At 39.8% G+C, this 23533-nt stretch overlaps 1 protein-coding gene across 1 annotated transcript in view; it reads left to right on the plus strand.

Annotated features, from left to right (window-relative positions):
• The first annotated feature begins 357 nt into the window (after positions 1-357).
• The window catches only part of Acvr1c (activin A receptor type 1C), an 89782-nt gene continuing 66606 nt past the window's right edge, over positions 358-23533 (plus strand). The window contains exon 1 of the mRNA XM_021152763.3: positions 358-579. Coding sequence (XP_021008422.1) covers positions 507-579 — 73 coding nt within the window. The 5' untranslated portion in view covers positions 358-506. The remainder of the gene's footprint in view (positions 580-23533) is intronic.

Genomic DNA, 23533 nt, shown 5'->3' on the forward strand with positions numbered 1-23533 from the left:
AGAAAGGTGGATCTTCTGTAGGAGACTGTAGAGAAAGCAGCTGCTGCCGTCCTACGTGTCTTTAAAGTCTCAGCTGGGCTTTGCTCTCCTTCACCCACCCCCCCACTCCCACCCCCACAAGGAAAAGCTAATCTCGGGGACCTGGCGCGGCCCGCTTCTCTTCGCCCACAAGAGGTGTCACCTCCCCGCCACCCCTCCGCCCTCGGTCTCCTGCCCCGCCCTCGGGAGGGTGGCTGGCAGTCGTACCCGTGGAGGCGCGGCAGGGGCGGGCCCGGTCCCTCGAGGCAGCCCGCGGGGCCAGTGGCAGGAGCGGCGCGCCGCCAGCCGCGGGGGGCGTGGGATGGGGGAGGCGGCGGAGGGGAGCGCCCGCTGCCACTAGAGCCAACCGCGCACTTCCGAAGGGTGTCGCGGCTGCGCTCCCCTCCCGCGCCCCGGGAACTTCAAAGCGGCCCGCGCTGCGGGCTGCTCTCTGGGACCCCGAAGCCTTGCACCGCCGCCGGGTGGCCATGACCCCAGCGCGCAGCTCCGCACTGAGCCTGGCCCTCTTGCTGGTGGCCCTGGTCGCCGACCTTGCGGCAGGTATCGTGGGTGTCTCTTTCCCAAGCTAGTGGGGGTGGCAATTGGGGCGGTCTGCGGGTGATCAGAGGTGACAGAAGGTACTCTGGTCCAGGTGGCCGTCCGGGAAGCCTGATGGGGAAACCTCAGTGGGCTGAGAGTGCGTAGGGCAGGGCGCAGCGTGGGCACCTGATGTCTGGCAGCCGTGGGTGTACAGGTGTTTGGGGGACGAAATCTTCAAGGGAGGAAAGGAGACAGGGACGTGGGGCTTGGAGAGTGGGACTGAGGTGGGTGATTAATTTGAGGACAGTTTGCAGCAGAGGGAGTAGGGGAGCATTTGTAGGTGCTTGGCTGGGATCTGGGAGCCACTACTTCACACTGCAGAGACTTGGAGGGGTGCAGGTGCGCTCTGGGGGTGGCACTGTGTGGAGCCCGAGAGAGACGCACCAAGGGTGGGAGCATGGTGGGGGAGGAGTTGGCAAATTAGTCTGAGTTTTCGGAGGTGAAGTATATTCCAAAGGCCATTGGTGTCAATCTCGGGAGGCAGGAAAGGGGGCTTAAGTACGTGTAGCTCGCAATGCACGTTGCTTTCGAGGTATGATTTTTTTTTTTTAAATTCAGTTTCCGGAAGTGGGGGTATGGCAAACGTCCCAGCGTTTATAACAGGTCTGTGCTGCGATAGGCTAAATAGAGTCCTCGACCCGAGCTAGAATCCAAACGTTTCTTTTACGATGTTTACTAGAAACTGAGGCAAATGTATCTTTGCTTTAAAAAAAAGTCTGTTCTGGAACTATACTCTGTACATTGCCCTGGATCTCAGAGAACAGGGACAGGTTCCACCCTAATTCATTCTTCAAAAATTTCAATCAGACATTAAAGACAGTTGTACATTAAAAAACAAAAAACAAAACAAAACAAAACAAAACCCCCAAAACAACCTGGTGTTTTTCCATAGAGCAGTACTTTGTCCGAAGCTGATTTTGATGCTTTTTTTTTTTTTTAACAGATGACAATCTGTTTGACATTAATAGCTATACTCAGGGTGGGTAGTTTCCTCGTGGTGACATGTGCAAGAGATTGTTTTGAGTCGTATGATTGCTGTCATGTACAGATTTCAGATGGCCTGAGAGAATTACCAAGAACAATATTCAAGTTAAAAAGCGATAATTGGAGAGAATTAAGTGGTAAAATTGGAGGATGAAAACATTTTAGCCATCTTTAGGAAAGCAATCACTCTACTGCAGCCAGGAGGATGATGGTGGGGGTGGGGTGGGGGCGTCGGAGCTTAGCAAATTCATCGGTGGGAATGAAATCGACTCTGCCAACGTCCTCTTAGAACATGGGAAAGCATTTTACTAACTTGGGGTGATAAATGTATGTTCTTGACAACTGAAAAGAATTCACCACGCCAAACTATAAAATCCCCAAAGCAGCTTCCAAGTTTCACAGTTTGGATTGGCTACCTGTGGACTTGTCTGTCTAGGTTAACCAGGTTACCTTTTTTTTTTTTTTTTTTAATTTGGGAGAATAGAAAGAAATAATTACACTTTTTAATGTATGCTTGAGAGATGCATTTTGTTTTATAACAGAAACTAAGGCACAACAACATAATAAAGTATGTCCCAAATGTTTTTGACAAGGCACAGAAACTTTTGACACTAAAATCCAATCTATATGCATTATGATATATATCCCACTTAAATCTGATTGTTTTCCTAAAAACTGAGATAACAGAAAAATGCATAATATGGAAGTTAACGTGTCACAATAGTGTCAATCTTATTAAAATTAAACTTTTGTGGCCAATTTTTCTTTCCAATACAATTATTTTCAGATTTTCTTGGAACTTGTAGCCTATTTGTGCCTCACATAAGCAACACGTGTTGATATTTACATTATTTGTCCCAGGTCTTATATAATTCTTGATGACCTTTTTAGCTTTGTTTATTTTATGTATATGAACATATGTCTGTGTGTGTGTGTGTGTGTGTGTGTGTGTGTGTGTGTATGTCCCATGTGCTTGCCTGGTGCCTGAGGTGGTCAGAAGAGGGTGTTGGATCCTGTGGAATTTGAGTTACAGATGGTTGTGAGCTACCAGGTGGGTGCTGGGAATGAACCTGTGTTTACTATAAGAGTACCCTGAGTTTTAGCCACTGAACTGTGGCTTCAGGCCCTCTTTGCTGTTTTGATGACAGAATTCTAGGTACTTTCCTCCCCAACATTTAATTTTTGTTCTCAAATGCTTTCTCCCCTATTTTTGAAAATTATGTCATTAACCCTACTGAGCATTTGTACATGTGCACTTGACATGGTTGACACGGTATATGGGAAGTTGTTCTGGACAGGAAGACACAGTGAGACTGTGTTACAGAAAGCACCAGCTTCCAAAGTGGCCCTGAATATCTGAAAACCTGATAAAGTAGTTGGCCATTTTTGCTTTGGCTGGTCCTCTCCAGAATCTTTGTTACCTTTGAGGTGACATGAAGTCACAGAAGAGTTGATTGTTCCTCTGAGAATTCCAGAGTCATAGAGTTGGCAGAATCTTAGAAACCCTACTCACTGATCTACACAGATTATTTAAAAGAGCTCCTCTTGTTATGTGGCTCTTAGACACCTCACTGTTTGATAGGATGAAGTCTCACAGCGTTGACAACACTCCCTGTTCATACCAAAGAAAGAACAGGCAGGAATGTCCCAGGATCCTCTTCTCTGAGCTGCAGCGGGACCTTGCGGGGTTACATCTTGTGCATTCTCTTTTGATGTCACCCCACTCCTTTGTCCTTCGGTCAGTAAAGAGGTATCTCTCTAGAAGTACAGAGCTAAGTGTTTCCTTTAATAACTGCTATGGGGCTGAGGGTATCAGGCGGTGAGATGTTTCCCCTGCAAGCAGGAGTTAGCAGTTCACAGAGGTTCTCAGAGGAGCTTCTGGAAGGGAAGGTGAAAACCTGGGCCGAGCTTACAAATGCAGACACCTTTGCCCTTCTTTAGGCACAGGCATTTATTGGTTGATGGACACAAATGTGGCAAGAGCCACTCTGGTTCCAAGGAATAGAGATCTCTGGCAGAGGAGAAATGTGTGGGCACCCTTGGGGCTTATTTCTTCATCATCTGAACTGCCCAAGGCTTTTGCCTGGTCTCAGACTTATAGGGATGCAAAATTATGAGCTCTTCTGATTCATGTAAGTTATGCAAAAAGAAAATTACAGAAAGTTATTTGAAGTGGCAGAACATTGTAATTAAGAAGGACACTCTTTAACTCAAACAATGGACCTGTCAGGGGCAGGAGAGATTATGGGGGTATCTAGTCTAGGGAGAGAAAGAGGCATCTGCAGGTAGCAGGAGCTGAGCTATGGATTAATGGAGGTGATTATTCAGTTGAATTTTCAATGCCTACTAGACATTAAAGTGGACATCTTAAGAAATAAATTGGTTTTAAGGGTCTGAAGGACATGTGTAGGCTAATGGTAAAAAAAACAAAAACAAAAACAAAAAACAAACCAAAACCCAAAAACCAAAAACAAACAAAAACTCTGAGCCAAGTTCATTTGCAGATAATTTTGAAAGATATGCCAGGCTCTCAAGTTTAGTAAATGAAGCACAGACTCAGTTAAACTGAGTTTCATGTAAATAATGAATAAATTTTTAGTCTTCATGTGTCACTGATACAGCACCAGACATACATAGATTAAAAATTGGTTTCTGTGATGACCAGTGGTGGCGCACACTTTTAATTCCAGCACTTGGGATGCAGAGGCAGGCAGATCTATGAGTTCAAGACCAGCTCAGTCTACAGAGTGAGTTCCAGAACAGCCAGGGCTCCATGGAGAAACCCTGTCTTGAAAATAAACAAACAAAATATTTTGTGTGTGTGTAAATTTCAGTTAGACGAGAACTCTCTGTCCTTAGCTTGTAGCTCACAAGAAAGAAATACTGTGATAATATGAATTCTTGCTGCACATATTCCTGGCTTTTTTTTATTGAAAGAACAGAACAGACCTATTTTCTGTGTCAGGTCTCTTAGAACTTTTGTTCTGGCTCTGCCTCTGTCCCAGGTTGCATCTCAGGATAGGTCACTGTGAGCTCTTTGAACAAGAAGTTCCCTGCTCCTGTGTGGCCAGAAGCAGTTCTAGCCTTTTTGAATCTGATTTTGAATATCTCAACGTAAGAACCTATGCAGAGGAGAAAAATATAATTCTCTGGGAACCCTGGAAGTGACTTGAATCGAAACAGTTGTTTTCACTCAAATCTGTAGACTTTTGAAAGTGATTGTTATTTATCAATGCCATTTGAGGGTTATTTTCCTTTTGAATAATATTTTGTGTTTTCTCTATTTTAGGGGAAATTCTTCCAGGTAGTAAACACCCAGCTGACTTACTTTTCTCAGTAGTTCTTGTCTAACTTATTGCAAATCAGTTGCTTGTTGCAAATCAGAAAGTTAGGGGTTGGGGAACGAGACAAGGTCATGATTAGGGAGGTAGTCAAGCCCCTTAGGACCTGCTCTGTCTAACACAATTTATGGTTTGGGGCCACAATTTAAAAGAATTATTGCAAGTCTTTTGGGAAAGGAGCCAGAATGTAAAAATAGCCGCCAGAGGCGATTTCACTGTTACTCTGGCTTAGCCTCCACCTATGACTGCTGTTTACCAGCTGACTGGCCCCACCTTCATGAAAGCATGCTGTGTTCACGGATTCTTAGTCTCTAGATAAACTCTCTCATACGGAAATAACTTATTTTTAACAAGTGATAAAGTGAATTTTCAAGTATCAATGATAAACTAAAGCAGCAAAGCAAATTTTCTAAGAACAAAGGGCAGGACATGCTGCACCTTATTGCGCCATCTTGGAGGTTTCTTCAGGATCTTTTGGTGCTTTGGCTTGCTCTATATTAAGATTTATTTTCTTCCAGTTATCAAACTTAAGGATTTATTTTTTATTTTAAGATAATGTGAGGGCTGGTGAGATGGCTCAGCGGGCAAGAGCACTGACTGCTCTTCTGAAGGTCCTGAGTTCAAATCCCATTGACCATATGGTGGCTCACAACCACCCGTAATGAGATCTGGCGTCATTTTCTGGAGCATCTGAAGATAGTTACAGTGTACTTATGTATAATAATAAATAAATGTTTGGGCCGACAGAGCGAGCAGAAGTCCTAAAATTCAATTCCCAACAACCACATAAAGGCTCACAACCATCTGTACAGCTACAGTGTACTCATATACATAAATCTTAAAAAAGACAATGTGATATGTTCATAAGTAATATAAGCAACACTTCTATTATATAGTATGTAATATAGTACACAATATATATATATATATATATATATATATTATATGTTACATTAGGAAAACCTAAATATCATCTTGGTTCAAATGCCTTTCCTTGGTTAAAAAGGAAGACCTATTAGAATAGGGGACAAAATACCCATGGAAGGAGTTACAGAGACAAAGTTTGGAGCTAAGATGAGAGGATGGACCATCCAGAGACTGCCACACCCGGAGATCCATCCCGTAATCAGCCACCAAATGCAGACACTATTGCACAATGCCAGCAAGATTTTGCTGAAAGGACCCTGATATAGCTCTCTTGTGAAGCTATGCCAGTGCCTGGCAAACACAGAAGTGCATGCTCTCAGTCATCTATTGGATGGAACACAGGGCCCCCAATGGAAGAGCCAGAGAAAGTACCCAGGGAGCTGAAGGGGTCTGCAATCCTATAGGTGGAACAACAATATGAACTAGTCAGTACCCCCCAGAGCTCGTGTCTCTAGCTGCATATGTAGCAGAAGCTGGCCTAGTCGGCCATCATTAGGAAGAGAGGCCCCTTGGTCTTGCAAACTTTTTATGACCCAGTACAGGGGAATGCCAGTGCCAAGAAGTGGGAGTGGGTGGGTAGGGGAGCAGGGTGTGGGGAGAGTATATGGGACTTTCAGGATAGCAAAAGAAGAAAATATCTAATAAAAAATTGAAAAAAATAAAATAAAAGGAAGACCTAGAAAAGAGGGATGGTTGTGTCAGAACAAAGGAAAATAACCTTTTGTAACCTGTTGTTTAGCCCATAACTGCATGGCATAACTCCGATATACTCTACCTTCCTAAATTCTTAATAACTCAACAGTCAATGAATCAATGAAGGAGCCATGTAGGGCATGGATAACCCAGAATTCTAGATCTGGACACTATATTGTTTCAAGGCCATCAATTGTTTGACAAGCAGGCACTATGGAAGAGGCAGATCTAGGCCCCCAGGGTCCCTTTCCACATTAGTACCGCTCTCAGGGAAACTGTGAGGAACACAGGTGACAGGTGAAGTAAGGCACAGACACTGGGTCTGTGGGAAGGAATGCAGAGTATCCTCTCTGTGCCGAGGCAGCAGTAACTTGTTCTGGATTCGTTTCTGAAGGAGAAGACAAAAGTATGACTCTGACTTCTGTATATTCCTTGGTTTTGAGAGTTGGATCTCAAAACGTGAGGGCTTCCTGGTCCCTAGAACGTGAACAATACAAACATCTACTTGCCGTTAGGAATTCAGTAAGAAGGAAAAGGGAGAAGGAGATGGTGAGAATGTGAAATGTGTTCTGAGGACTGTTTCCACCCAAGTCCACAGGCCACCTCCCCTCTTGTGCATCCCTGCTCTGATTGGCTAGCAAGGTTCTACTTGTTCTGATTCTTCACTCCCCCACCCCCATCCCCCGCCTCTAAAATCACTTACCTTTTCTGTTATTCTCTTCTGTCTTTCTGAGAGTAGGCATGATTGTGTCTTTGGAGCTGTTTTAAATTAATCCTCTCAAGAATTCATGGCTGAATCATTCAGTATGACTCAAGAGCTTGCTTATTATTTTTTAAAACAATTTAAATTTGCAATGACTTATACGTCCCAAATTAGAGCAATCTAGTTTTTCATTAAACTTTTCACATAGAAATACCATTGGAATGCTCAAAATTTGAAGGTGAACTGCAACCCCCTCCCAAGCCCGTTTCGTCATCTTAATTTCATGGCAAGGCACAAGGACAGTGATAGGTGCCACATCTCTGTGTGCGGATTAAAAGTTTTGAACAACTTCATGACTGATTTAAAGAAAGATTTGTGAGTGTGTGTGGTCAAAAATAGGACAAGACAAAATCTAGCCCATCAGGACCTGGGAAATGGTGATTCTATTGCAAAATGTTTCATACATGCCTGCTTATCCAAGAGATGGTAATTGAGAGAGTGGTAATCCAGATTAGAATGGTTATTTTTTTTTAAACAGGCTGTTTTAAAACAGAGCCAGAATATATTAAAACGTATTAGCTCCCCACAGCTCACAGTTCTGTCTGATGACACTTTCCTGGCCTGCTCTCCTAGACGTGTATTTTTTTTCTTCTTCTTCTTCTTTACCACCCCCATTACCACTCTTCAAGAGTAAAAAATTCTTCTCTGAACATTTCTCTGCTCTTAGAGTTATAGTAAGACCGTGTTCTCACTTAAACTCCACTTACAGGCTGCAATATGTATTTCCAGGAAATAGACAATGTACTAAACTTGGAAAAGTGGAAGGATAGTTCTAGAATTAGAAGGTTCCTTGTAAGATAATAAATGTGTGCTTGAATGGAATTAAGTTTTTAAAGAAACAATTTCCTAGGGATGGTCTCTAGCTATATTTTTACTAAAAGGCCTTGCTTTCTGCAGAGTGCAGAATGTTGCCCTCAGGAAAATACTTGTACCTCTTTCAAAGAGTTGGGGGTTAGTGAATCAGGCTCAAGACAGTTTGGGTTTTGTCAACAGCGCAGAGGATTTTGTAATAGCTCATCACCTGTCACCCATTTTCAGGGTGCTCCCTTTTGTATTTCTGACATTGGGAATTTGAACTCCATCTCTTCATTATCTTGGCAAATCTGGCTAGAAGTTTATCGATTTTGTTGATTTCTTTAAAATATCTAGCTATCGTTTTATTGATTCATTTTTCACTTTCCTCCTTGTTCAGGTTCATTATTTCGTTTTTGCTGCTTACTTCGGGTTTGATTTATTTATTTTGTTTGGTTTCTTGAAATGGTACCTTAGATCAAGTGTTGGCAGCTTTTCCCTATAGGATCTAGTAGCACATACATTCAGGCTTTGTGATCTGTGTCCTAAAGTCTTTGTTGCAACTCTCTCATTCTTCCTCTGCAGTAATGAAAGCACCCAGAGACAATGCACAAATGGATAGGTGTTGCTGCATTTCAATAAAACTTTATTTATAAACAAGTCAGACTAGAGTTTGTCGATACTTTCTTCTGTCATTCACTCAAGACCTTTGTGGTTTTTTCTAACATACATATATAAGCTGCAAGCTGCTCCAGTCCACTCACACCGGGTCATCTGGGTGGTGCTTCTATTTTGATTGAATTTAAAATATTTTCTCATTTTCTTGTTAATTTTGTGGGACTGATATGGAATATAGATACCTGTTGTTTGATGTACAAATGTTTTAGGATTTTAAGAAAATAAATTCTAATTTAACCCCATTGTTGGTTTAAAGAAAATCCACAACCTGGATGGCTTCAATTATTTGACTTTGTGTTTGTTTTCTAGGTCAGCATGTGTTTTCTAGGTCTGACCTAGTGGGTATGCAAGAGAGGATTCTGTTTGGCATGGGCTGCATTGTTCTGTTGGCTCAGCCTGCTGGACAGTGCTATTCAAAGCTTGTGTATCTTACTGAATTTTTGTCTCATGCTCTCTCAGTTACTAAAGGAGTGTTGAATTCTCTAATTTACCTGTGTTATTTGTCTATTTATGTTTCTAGCTTTCCCAGATTTTGCTTTTTGGATTTCCAATTTTGTTATTGGATCCACTCACATATAGGATTTTTTGTTTGTTTGTTTGGTTTTTTTGAAACAGGGTTTCTCTGTGTAGCCCTGGCTGTCCTGGAACTCACTCTGTAGACCAGGCTGGCTTCGAACTCAGAAATCTGCCTGCCTTTGCCTCCCAAGTGCTGGGATTAAAGGCGTGCGCCACCACCGCCCAACCCCACATATAGGATTTTTAAAAGTTATCTTTGAAATAATATATTTTATAGTTCCATGTGTATGGGTATTTTGCCACCATTTGTGCCCATGTACCACATGTGTGCTAGGTGCCCATGGTGGTCAGAAGAGGACATCAGGTCCCTGAAAACTGGAATTATGAGTGATTGTGAACCACTATCTGAGTGTTGGCTATTGAACTCAGGACATCTCAAAGCCAGTTCTCTTAATCACTGAGCTGTCTCTCCAGCCCATATTATGTCTTTTTGATACATATTGGGAAATCTGTTTTATCTATGGAGCTATTTATTAAGATGACACACTGCTCTTCATAATTGTTAATACTATTTGCTTTGAAGTCGATCCTGTGCATGTAGTTCTACTATTCTGATAGTCAATATTTTTAGATCTATTTAGAAAACTTATTAGGATAGCTATTATAACTTTCTGGGACCAAGGGAAGGGCTGCATTTTACAGATTTTTCATTTGCCTGTTATTTTACATATGACTTTGTACTTAAAGTTGAATTAATTTTTCTTTTGTAACAAGCATATAGGTACTTCTTTCTCACTACCTCTTATCTACTTGCCTTTTAACTGGGGTATACAGAATATACATATACATATACATGTGTATATATATATTTGGGTTTAAAGCTGTCACTTTTTTTTTTAACACATCTTGCCTGAGTTTATTTGTAAGAACAGCATAGGACACTGGTCATCTGCAAATAGTGTGTGGGGAGGTGTGTCAGAGCAGTCTGTCTGTCTTCACACTGGCAGGAACCTTTTGTATGGGGTCTTCACAGGGGCCTGAGCACCTTTGGGAGCCTGGGCTGGAGATGAAGCCTGGGCCTTAGCTGGAGCTTTGGGCCCTGCCTTGGTTTGAACCTTAGGCTTCGGTTGGCAGAGCCTCTGACCCTTGGCCACGTAGCTTCGAATCTGCTTCCCAAGCTTAGGGTGAGCGATGAAAGCCAGCCGCTTGAGTTTGGGCTTTTGCCATCTTGGATTTGATGGCCTGAGGCTTCACCTGGGCCTTGATGGCCTCTGTGCGCGTACTCACTGCCTTTGCATTATGGCCAGCATCTTCTTCAAGCCTTTCTTGTTGTGCTTCTTGGCAAAGCGCATGTTCCTCGGGAACTTGGGGTCAACCCCCTTAAGAGATTCGTATCTTTGCAGCCGGGGTTTCTTGATGCCATTTCTGTGCCATTTGCGGTACTGGTTGTATGTGGTGTGGTTCTTGGACTTGACCATGTCTGCACGGTAACCCGCAGCTCCTGCAGCGTCTGGGACCAGAAGAGAAAGAGAAAAACTAAAGCTGTCACTTTTTAAAAAAGTGTTCATTGCCCTTCTTTCCTTACCTTCAATTGATATATTGGACCAAGGACAGGTATTAGATATTGTTTCCACTATTAATTTATAAGCCACATGCCTTTGTTTTGGATATTGCCTCAAAACTTCTTGCCTCCATCTTTAGATGACCATAGTTTAAGAATTTCATCATGTGCTTCAGTTTTCTTTGTCTTTGTGCTGTTAATGCCATCCATTATGCTTCTGTTTTTATTGGTTATTTTATTTATTTACATTTCAAATGTTATCTCCCTTCCCAGTTTCCCTTCCACAAACCCCTATCCCAAGACCCTCTCTCTGCTTCTATGAGGGTGCTCCCCCACCCACCCACTCCCACCTCCCCACCCTAGCATTCCCCTACCCTGGGTCATCAAGTCTTCACAGGACCCAGGGCCTCCCCTCCCAGTGATTCCAATAAGGCCACCCTCTGCTATGTATGCTCTTTGTGTATGTACTTTTTGGTTGGTGGTTTAGTCCCTGGGAGCTCTGAGGGGTCTGGTTGGTTGGTTTTGTTGTTCTTCCTATGGGGTTGCAAACCCCCTCAGCTCCTTCAGTCTTTCCCCCAACTCATCCATTGGGATCTCTGTGCTCAGTCTGATGGTTGGCTGAGACCATTATACTTCTAAATGTCTTTTAAACCATCAAATATATTTGCTTATTGTGGTTTAAACATTTAATTATGTTTAAATAAATTAATGAAATGAACATCAGTTTCCATTTACCTGTATATTTATCATTGCCATTTTCTTCCTTCCTTCCTTCCTTCCTTCCTTCCTTCCTTCCTTCCTTCCTTCCTTCCTTCCTCCCTCCCTCCCCCCACCCCACCCCTCTCTCTTCCTTCCTTTCTTCCCTTCCTTCCTTCCTTCCTTCCTTCCTTCCTTCCTTTCTTTCTTTCTTTCTTTCTTTCTTTCTTTCTTTCTTTCTTTCTTTCTTTCTTTCTTTCTTTCTCAACTGGATTATTTTTTGCTTTAGTCTGAATAATTTTCATCCCCTGTGTTTGGTAGTGCACTCTGTTGGCCATAAATTCTAGTTTGCTTTTATTTTTATGAAGTTTTATTTTACTTTTCCTTCACCCTCCAGCTTATTATCTAATTTATCAATCTTAAAATATGAAAACTTAAATAGCTTTACAGTTACTGTTCATCTCCTTTCTATCCCCATTTCTATTACTGGTTGCTTTTTATTTTTATCAAATGCTGACCCATTTGCTCACATCTTTTCCTATTAAATACATATCATTTTTGTGTATTTCTAAATGACTTATAGACAGTAGCATGTTTCTTTCTAAATGCTTCAGCATGCATATTATACAGAGTTCAATATTTGTTCACATTTTTCTCCTGTGATCAAATATTTATATATGATATTCTGTGTATTTACTTTGAGAAATGCACTCACCTAGTCTTTAAAAGATATTAATGATTAACCTGCCAATGGTGGACTGCCTCACTTTCAAAGACATCTTGTTTTTTTTTTTTCTGTAGATATGTTTTGATTATTTAAATTCTGATTTGTAACCGCCAATTCGGTTAAGTTTGTTGGTAGTATTGTTCAAATTGTGTATATTTTTACTGAGAAAACTGTGTTAAAACTTTCCCACCATGTTGAGTATTTGTCTATCTGACATTTTCTTTTAGTTCTTTCTTAAACATTATTACTATTGCTATTATTGCTATTATTTGTGTGTATTTGTGTACCTTTCTCCCGGTGTGTGTCTGTGGTGTGTGTGCTCATGTGCCATGATTTGTGTGTAGAGTTCAGAGGGCACCTTGTAGGATTTGGTTCTCTCCTTCTATTTTATGGGTTGTGATAGAACTCAGGTTGTCAGACTTGACAGCACACACCTCTCCTCACTCAGCCACCTTGCCTTCCCGGCTTTAGTTTTGGCGAATTTTGTATCAGTTCTTTTAATTATACACTAATGCATTTAGTATTGATGTCTTCTTGATGGACCCACTATTTTTTTTTTTTTGCTATAACTCTCTTTATGTAGCTTCAGCAATATTATCTTGATGCAGCCATGGTAATGTCACGATGTTTTATGTTTATGTATATTATTTTTGCTACCATTTTACTAACAACTTATCTGTGTTTTTATCATCCTGAGCTCTATGGGTTATGATAGAAGCACATCCTTCAGCATGTGCTTGGCTCTTGATTTTTAACCCTTTGGCAAATGACACTATCTGACTTTAATTAGGACCATTGTCCCACTCATACTTAGCATTCTAATTGATATAGGCATGAATCATTCTATTTTGTCTTTGTTTGTTGTTCTTCTTTTATCTTTTTTGTAGAGCTGGTATTAATTTTAGTGTTTCATTTCTATTTATGCTACCTTGATTTCTTAGTTCTGCTTTTTAGTTAATGTTTTTATGTTGCTGTAAATCTATTCTTTCTTAATTCAATGTTCATTTTCAGTCAACATGGTGATATTTTTATCCTTACTTTTTATGTTCACACTTCCATCTTTACCCCAACACACCCTACTTTAAACACAAAGACTTTATGATAGCATGGCTAACTTTATAAAGAGTACACTTACATCAACTAAAATGATGTGTGAAGCAGATTTAGTCATGATGATGTTAGAAAAAGCATATAGATATGTAAGTAGCCCCAATGAATGTCCAGGGGAACAAATGAATGAACTAATATGAGTCTTCAGATGAAAGAACTACTACATATGAAGAACAGGAGATAAGATTTTTGATGGCTCTTCAGCAGAATGAACACATCTAGAGAAAGTATCATAAATTTGAAGACAGAAATTACCTTAAAATAATACAATTCTTAAAGTAATTATACTAAAACCTAAGGTATCAGTGTATAAAGAAAAAAGACACCAAGAAGTAAAACAGGACACCCAAGGTGCCAGACAGTACTTAGCATTATACATGTGTACATGCAATCGAAGGAATATCAGTTAATTATTTTAGATGTAATAAAAGACTTCAAATTATTTAATCACAGAAACTCAGAAAAACCAAAGAGAATGACAAGTGTCTCTTCCTTTTTTAACCTATACCATTAGATAGATCATACTTTAATTGGTAGGATTCAGAAAAATCTGAATAAAATAGGTGCATTGCATATGTAGAAGAATTATCATGCACCACCATCAGAAGCTATGGAAACCAGAAGACAAGTCACATATAATTATAGCAAGTTAAAAAAAAAACTTTCAATCTGTTGTGGTTTAGATCTGAAGAGCACCCCCAAAACTTTGTCCCCAGCTGCTATTGGAAGGTGACTGGACGCTGAAGATACTGACCTAATGAATGGTCCAAAGCCTTGGTGGGTTCATCATGGAATGGATTATCAGGATGTGCTGAAACTGTGAAGTGAGGTGATGAGAGGATAGAGTGTATCACTAGGAGTGTGCTATTGAAAGGCTTATGTTGTTCCTGGCTTTGTTCACTTTCTCTTCCTGGCTGCCTGGAAGTACCCTGCCCTTCTGCCATGTTTTCATCTTACAACAGACCTAAACAATGAATTAAGATGACCATGAATGTAAACCTCTGAGATGATGAGATTAAGTAAATCATTTCTTGTTTCCGTGGGTTGTATTATTAGCAGTCAATGCACATGTTAGAAATTGGGATGGTACACAGGCAAATTCCACAATAATGAATGCTGACATTCACCAAGAAGACATGGCAATCTTAAATGTATATGTGCTCAACTGTGGTGCTTCAAACCCATGAAGCAACACTGATAGCATTGAAAGGGGAAACACAAAACCTACGATGCTCAAAGAGTCAGCATGACTACAACCCCCCAACTAAAGTAAGATCAACGTTTAGAACATGGGATGTTATCTTTTAAAGCAGAGGAGAAATTTAAAAAATTTAAAGAAATAAAAATGAATTGGTTGTCCACAGACCTGCTTTTTAAGACATTTTTATGTTTTTTTAAAGACAAAATAAATATTCATCAGAGATACATCAACAAAAATCTACAGGAATGATAAAATATAATACAAATACATTTTTAAAGTATAAACATTTAAAAAGGTCATTGACTCTTTAGTTCAAAATTAGTAACAAGTGTGTGTGAATGTATACCATGTCCACAGGAAAGTGTACAATCAGCCTTCGATCACATAGGAAGGGGAACAGGAATTTACAAATTTAAATTCCCTAAACGATTGTAAAATGTTATAGTATTATTTGAACATATGTTAAGTATACTGTACTTCGATTTAATGCGTATTCTGTTTACACAGAACAACTTAAAATATTTTAAAGGAAATATAAATAAGAGACCAAACAGTAATGCTGATAAATGAAACCCAAAATACTGAACGCATCAAATGCATGAGGTCAAATGTGGCAACTAAACATACTGGGACAAACTACTAATTGAGAATACATTCTGGCCCATAAATCTGTGATATAATCATTATACTTTATTCTGATTTTAGGATTTTTTTTTTGTAAGTTCAAGTAACCAACTTATAACCATCAGACTGATAAATTTTAAATGTCGGTAAACTTTTCATACTTTTGCACTGATTATTAGCTGATAATAAAGTTATATAATCAGAAGTAAACAGAAGACAACAAAACCAGATATAAACACAAAATGCAATTAGCAAGATGTTAGTGCTTAATTCAGTCCTATCAACAACCACCAAGTGTAAATGGTTTCAATAAAATAATTAAAGAATGAGAGCATCAGAGTATATGAAAATGCAATACTCAGCTGTTTATTGTCTATAAAAATCCCTCTCTGAATATAAGAAGTACACTTTAAATATAAAAACAAATAGGAAAAAAACCCAAGTAGGTTAAAAGTGTGGGAAAACCCTGTTTCATGTGACTACTAATCTTTAGAAAGCTGAAGTAGCTATATTAGTAACATACACTGTACACTTTGTTAACTAGATACTACAAGGGACAGTTCTATAATAATGAAGGAATATCTTTGTCATGAAGACATAATAATCTTAAATGCTTGTGGATCCAGCTATGGAACTTCAAAAGAAAATAAAACCTTGATAGAATTAGGAAGGGATGCACACAAACCCACGGGGATCAAATCTTTCTATCAAAGGAGACTCTACAACCTTAAATTTTAGGAAGATGTTTGTTTTCTATAAATGCTTACAGTTTTCAAGTGTTGAAAGTGCTTTCTGCTCATAGAACCAACATAACTTGGAAGCCAGAACAACAACAACAACAACAAAACCTAACAAATATTTCCCAAGAAGATGCAAGATCTTAAAAAATATTATCAAGGTCAATGAAAGCATAATAATAGGGCAATGAGTTGTCATCAAATGAAGTTTAACCTGGGAATGAGCTGTCTGATGAGACATTAAAATTACATAACATTGTGGATCACCATCTTAGACTATAAAACAGCTAAAACCTAGACAATAATGCTACACTACCAAACACTGTTGAGAGAATTTAAAGAGTTAAATAAATGAAGGCCTATACTGTATTCCCACAGTGGGAGGCTTGTGTAAGATTTTGATTCAGTTTTTGTTTTGTTGAGAGAGGTTCTCTGTATGTAGTCAAACTAGTCAACTCTCCACGTGCTGAGACGACAAGTGTGAGCCACCATGCCTGGCTGTCCACATTTGTTAGCATGTTAGTTAACGCTAGATTGTTGCATAGATTTCACATAATCCCAGTCATATCCTAAACAAAATCCTAGCAGAAATTTTTATAGAATTTGCCATTTTTTTTTTAAATTTAGGTGTAAAGTAAAGGAAACTCATCGCAGTTGCTTTTCTATTGCTTTGATAAGACATCATGACCAAGGCAATGCCCAGAATAGAGAGTTTCATGGCTATCAGCAGTGATCATGGCAGCAGACATGCTGGCCTGACAATGGAGCAGTGCTGTTATTAAAGGGGTCCTGTGACAAGACAGCAAGGTGTTTGGAGATAAACTGCTTTGGAGACAGTTCAGGGGACAGCATCTGCTGTATTGTGAACAACCATTCATACAGTGGAAGCTTCATTATGGGTAGTGAGTGATCATAGCATCAGGGTGTCTATGCAGAAGAGGTACATTAAAGGAGATGTTGAGAGTACAGATTCCCCTGCAGGTCAGCTACCAGGTCCTTATGCTGCTTTAGAATTCAGGGATCTGACTTCAGGAACATGGCGTGCCATGCTTCATGTTAGATGTGCAGTGTGCCAGGTAGGCTAGCTGCCAGATCATGTCTACATTTTCATCTACAAAGCAGTAGCTGAAAGCTTACATCTGGTCCACAAGCATGGGCCAGAGGGAGAGAGAGAGAGAGAGAGCTAGTTGGGAATTGTATGGGCTTTTGAAGCCTCAAAGACTACATGCTCCTCCAACATGGCCTTACCCCCTAATCCTCTTAAATGATTCCACCTGCTGGGAACCAAATATTCAAATATATGAGATTATGGTATCCATTTTTATTCAAATTTTAAGGAAGAGCAAAGTTGGAACATTTATGGTACCCAATTTCAGGGCTTGAAAGCTGAAAATAACGACTGACTGAGTATGCTGATCGGTATAGGTTACTTGTCTATGTGTGGCCCTGGGTATGCCTCTAGCACTGTAGAACAAACAACAGCACAATACAGTATTTAAGAATGTGTAATTCAGGGTAGAGACATGGCTCAGTGGTTAAAAGCACTGGCTTCATGTCCAGAGGTCCTGAGTTCAATTCCCAGCAACCACACGGCAGCTCACAACCATCTACAATGAGATCTGATACTCTCTTGTGTCATGCAGGCATACAATGCAAACCCATATGCATAAATAAATAAAATTTAAACAAGAATGTGTAATTGACGAGAGGTAAATCCTCACACATAATTCAACTGCTTTATTTTAAGAGATGACATGTAATCTAATGGAAGGCCAGCTTGGATACCTCCATGGATAGAAGCATTTAAATCTATATGATCGGATTTGATTTTAATTCCTGGGACTTACATGGTCAAAGGAGAGTGCAGACTCTGGCAAGTTGTCTGCTGACTTCACACACACACACACACACACACACACACACACACACACACACACACACACACACACTTTGTATATGAATGTAATAAAATGTTTCTAAAGAAAATAAGTTTCTAAAGAAGATAAAGATGTTTTTTTAAAAAAAAACGATGCTGGACTATCTGGTCATCAGTAAACCAAACCAAACCAAATCAAACCAAATAAAAGCATAACTTCATGTCTGAAACTGTCAGAATACATCAAGGACCTAACGATAAAATCTAAACTACAAACTATGAAAGCTAACACTGAAGTCTTTTGAACTTAGCAAGTTAGCACAAACATTTCTTAGAGTTCTCAAATGCTTACAAATGCTTGTAAATTTTTTTTTAATTTTTAATATTTTTATTACATATTTTCCTCAATTACATTTCCAATGCTATCCCAAAAGTCCCCCATAGCGCCCCCCACTTCCCTACCCACCCATTCCCATTCTTTTGGCCCTGGCATTCCCCTATATTGGGGCATATAAAGTTTGCAAGTCCAATGGGCCTCTCTTTCCAGTGATGGCCGACTAGGCCATCTTTCGATACATATGCAGCTAGAGACAAGAGCTCCGGGGTTCTGGTTAGTACATCATGTTGTTCCAACAATAGGGTTGCAAATCCCTTTAGCTCCTTGGGTACTTTCTCTAGCTTCTCCATTGGGAGCCCTGTGATACATCCAATAGCTGACTGTGAACATCCACTCCTGTGTTTGCTAGGCCCCGGCATCGTCTCACAAGAGACAGCTATATTTGGGTCCTTTCAGCAAAATCTTGCTAGTGTATGCAATGGTGTCAGCGTTTAGAAGCTGATTATGGGATGGATCCCTGGATACGGCAGTCTCTAAATGGTCCATCCTTTCATCACAGCTCCAAACTTTGTCTCTGTAACTCCTTCCATGGGTGTTTTGTTCCCAATTCTAAGAAGGGGCACAGTGTCCACACTTTGGTCTTCATTCTTCTTGAGTTTCATGCGTTTAGCAAATTGTATCTTATATCTTGGGTATCCTAAGGTTTGGGCTAATATCCACTTATCAGTGAATACATATTGTGTGAGTTCTTTTGTGATTGTGTTACTTCACTCAAGATGATGCCCTCCAGGTCCATCCATTTGGCTAGGAATTTCATAAATTCATTCTTTTTAATAGCTGAGTAGTACTCCATTGTGTAAATGTACCATAATTTCTGTATCCATTCCTCTGTTGAGGGACATCTGGGTTCTTTCCAGCTTCTGGCTATTATAAATAGGGCTGCTATGAACATAGTGGAGCATGTGTCCTTTTTACCGGTTGGGACATCTTCTGGATATATGCCCAGGAGGGGTATTGCTGGATCCTCCGGTAGTATTATGTCCAATTTTCTGAGGAACCGCCAGACTGATTTCCAGAGTGGTTGTACAAGCTTGCAATCCCACCCACAATGGAGGAGTGTTCCTCTTTCTCCACATCCTCACCAGCATCTGCTGTCACCTGAGATTTTGATCTTAGCCATTCTGACTGGTGTGAGGTGGAATCTCAGGGTTGCTTTGATTTGCATTTCCCTGATGATTAAGGATGCTGAACATTTTTTCAGGTGCTTCTAAGCCATTCGGTATTCCGAATTTTTTTTTTTTTATCCATAAAAACCAGGAGAAATTCAGACATCTTTTAACTATCAAATGAATATACAGACTCGTACCTTTATTCACAAGAAACCCAAGGCCTTCAAGATGTGAAACGCCTTAGGCAACGTTAACCAAACCAAATCAAACCAAACCAAACCAAACCAAACCAAACCAAACCAAACCAAACCAAACCAAACCAAACCAAACCAAACTAAACCAACAGGTCTTAGAAGGCTGCATTTCCTTAACAGTGTGGAGAAGGCAGACTCAGGACCAGAACACATCACTGCTTGCCAGATGTTGGGTAGGAAGAGGCAGGTGATATGTTGAAGGAAGGAGGAGACCTGGGGAAGGGAATTGAGGTGCCACTAATCAACTGTGTACACTAGAAGGGATGGGTTATCCAAAAGAAGGGTGCATAGAAACTTTAAATCTATACAAATCAGGAGCTTTGGACTATGTTTCAAACTCCATAATCAGAAACAGCAGTATGTTCTCAATGTTATGGTCCTGCATGGATATCTGAAAAAGAAACAACCAATTAGTCCAAACGATGCCTCTGGGAAGGAGACCAGGGAGATGCAATTTTCATTTTAATTTTTGCTATATTATTATTATTTTTCCACATGCATTTGTGATATTAATTAAACAAATAAAATATTTTAAAATCATAAATAATTGATTTGATTTTGCCATAGAAGTTCCTTTGTAAGTAAATACTTTCTGCATATCCTACTTTTTTGCATGTATCGTCTTCACTCTGTAAAATGATACAAAGTAGGAAACCCCCCCTCCGGAAATCAATCTTGGATATATTACAGTACGTTTAATTAGTTAGCATAGAGTAGCATGTGCCCTTAGGAAAGGAGATTGCAACGCAGGCACCTTACGTGGTCAAAGGAGAAAGCAGACTATACATACGTAGGCAAAGCTCTTTGTGACTGTAGTGTTCACGCTTGTGTGTCCCTTTAGAAATGAAAGCATTCAGTCTGACAAGGGAGGGAACACTTAGGAGTTCATGAGTTCCCTTGCCCCATTAACTCTACCGTGAGGCTTACTTACGGAGATTTTTGCTTGTATCTGCAATCTCAGGAATGCCTTTAACAAATCTCATTTTGCTGAGTCAGGTTACTGGTCCTCTCGTTCACTATATTAACATGCCTACAGCAGGCCGTCAGCATTTTCTTGATTATCTTCCGTAGTCAGGAAAGTGACCAGGTCTGTCCTAATCCTCTCCAAGACAATTGCCACAACAGGAGGATGACCTCTCAGGCTACGCTGGCATTTGGTTTGTGCCTGCATTATTAGAGAAGTTGGCGTAGAGAAAGAGAGAACTTGGGACTGATCGTCTATCTGAATAGGTCATGGACAGCCTTGCATTCAGTATGCCAATCTGATTTTGGAGTACCAATTTCAGTTCTGGGACTGTGGGGTGAGACAGCATGGCAGCAGGGCCTGTGGGTGTTCACTCAGACTGCTACCAAGGCTATTATAAAAGACCTTCAACATGGCTGAAGGAAGGCATCCCCATGGCATCTTCAGCTCCTCCATGTGGACAAACTACTTTGGCAGATCAAGGGATGACTTTAACAAAATCATCCTCACGTCCGACTACAGTACTGATAGAGAGTTAGAGGAGTGTGTTGAAGGTCCCCTTCAGTTTCACACCCTCAGGGAGCACCATGCTTTCCAGGTATTTCCTCATAGTCTCTGTGTCAGCGCATTTGTTTGATGATTCTGCTCTTTAAACATTTATAGTTGGCAAGTTCCGCGATAATTACATACTACTAAAAAGGAAGATCTTTTGCAATATTTACATTTCAAAATCTTCTTAAATATTTTGACTTGGGAATACTTCACCTGTTTCCATGTTTTAGTCTTATAAATGACAAGAAACTCCAAATAAACTGATCATTTTGTCTCAAAGGAGAGTTCTACATACAATCTCAAAATTAAACAATATTTTAGGACTATACAGTTTACCTAATTGAACTGGATATGAAGATTATATTTTATCCATCACCTTCCCCTGATTTAAATATATGTATTTTATTTTTTTAAGGTTATAATATAAAAGCATTAGTCCCTCTTCTCTCTCCAGCTCCTCCCATGTACTGCCTACCTTGGTCTCTTTCAAATTCATGGTCTGCTTTTTTAGTTGTTGTTTATACATACACATATGTGTTTACATACTTATACATGTACACATACATATACACACATCTATAGATATATCTCTGTATATATCATCTATCTCTATACTTATCTCTGTCTCTATATCATCTATTTCTATCTGTATCTATATCATCTTTTTCTACTATCTATCTATCTATCTATCTATCTATCTACTATCTATCTATCTACCTACCATCTATCTATCTATATCTCCACAAATATATAAATATAACTTTCTGTGTCTGTAAAATGTTACTTGTATGCATTTTTTTCAGGGCTCACCATTTGGTATTGGATAAACAATTGGCATGCTCTTCACTGGGGAAGACTATTTCTCCTGCTCTCAGCATCATCCCTTGTTTCCAGTAGTTCTTTGTCTAGGATGGGGTCCTCCTGAGACTTCCCTGCTCCGTGTTAGCTTGTCTATTGGTCTTGTTATTGTTAAGACTTTGTTTTGGCAGCTGTGTTGGTGAGACATTATGGGTGTAGCTACTTTGCCATTTCTAGGAAGACAAACTCTTAGAGCAAACTTCCTGTTCCTTTGTCTTCTGCAATCTTTTTGCCTCTCCCTCTGCAATGATCTCTGAGCCTTAAGTTCCCAACAATTTATAGTTATTATAATTTATAAAATCATTTTTAGTTTGACATCAAGATTACATCTTTGAATTTGCTTTCTTCCTTGAATATTAATGGGATTGGCAGGTTTTTATTTCATTTTTGTTCATATACTTTGTTCATTATTCTGTGGAAATGTTCGTAAAATCTAAAAAAAGAAGCCAACTAATTGAGGAGAAATTTTAGTATAATATTGAGTATGAGAATCAGTTTTCCAGATATTTCTACCCTCTGACCATATTCCAGTGTTACTGTTTTGCAGCGTTTCTGTTGTTTTTGCACCACTGGTTTTATTTAATTTATGGTCATATGGCTCTAAAAGCTAGAATTAATCAAAACTAGAAAGATTTTCCAGAACTCTGAAAGTTTTATTTTAAGAAGCAAGGCTTGGGTCATGACCAAAGAGCTGGGAATCCACTATCTGTAATGGTGGGGATTAAAGTTGTAGTTTTAATTTTTTGAGACACATGAAATGTATTGTCTATATCATTTAATATTCAAAACAACCCTGTGGGATAAATTCCCTCCTTATCAGCAGCGTGGAAGACCAGTTTAGAGAGGAGCAGTACCTATTCAGGCCACAGGACTGGTCTAAGAGGGGCTCAGGATTTCAACTATGGGTAGAAAGTTTTTCAAGGCACACTGTCTTTAGTATTAACCTGGTGAAATTCTGACCAAGTTGGACTCAACACAGACAGGAAGACAGGGGTTTTCATTTGTTTGTTAGTTTTCTCATGATTACTTTTGTGTTACATTCATTTATACCAAAGAAGCAGAACAATGTAGGGCAAGCTGTTCCATTTTCTCTGGCTGAGACAGAGCCTGAGCATTCGCAGAGTTCCATTTTTTCTCTGTTCTCTTGCCTGTGTATCTGTAGGCAAGGGCAGTTATTATGTTGAGTGATACTTTGATAGACAGAGAATCCAGGAGAAGCCATGTAACTTCATCTCCTAAAGTGTCTGTGATCATCCCTAGAAGTCTGAGAATTATATTTTTAGAAGTATTTTTTAAATTACGGATTTAAGAAGTTCACCTCCCACTCATCAGCTCCCACTCCTACCCATCTTCATTGCAGATAGGGCCAGGAGCTGATACCCTTTCTTTTTGCATTATATAAATTCTTGTGAGTATCCAGGCTAGATCTATGAGCATTGGGGTCAATATTTGAAAGAGACATGGGATCAGCACACACACACACACACACACACACACACACACACACACACACTTCTCTAATTACTTGCCCTACTCTTCCCGTTTTAACTCCTCC

The sequence above is a fragment of the Mus caroli genome, unplaced genomic scaffold (genome assembly GCF_978045245.1).
Source record: "Mus caroli unplaced genomic scaffold, Mus_caroli_1 scaffold_2, whole genome shotgun sequence".
NCBI classification, from domain to species: domain Eukaryota; kingdom Metazoa; phylum Chordata; class Mammalia; order Rodentia; family Muridae; genus Mus; species Mus caroli.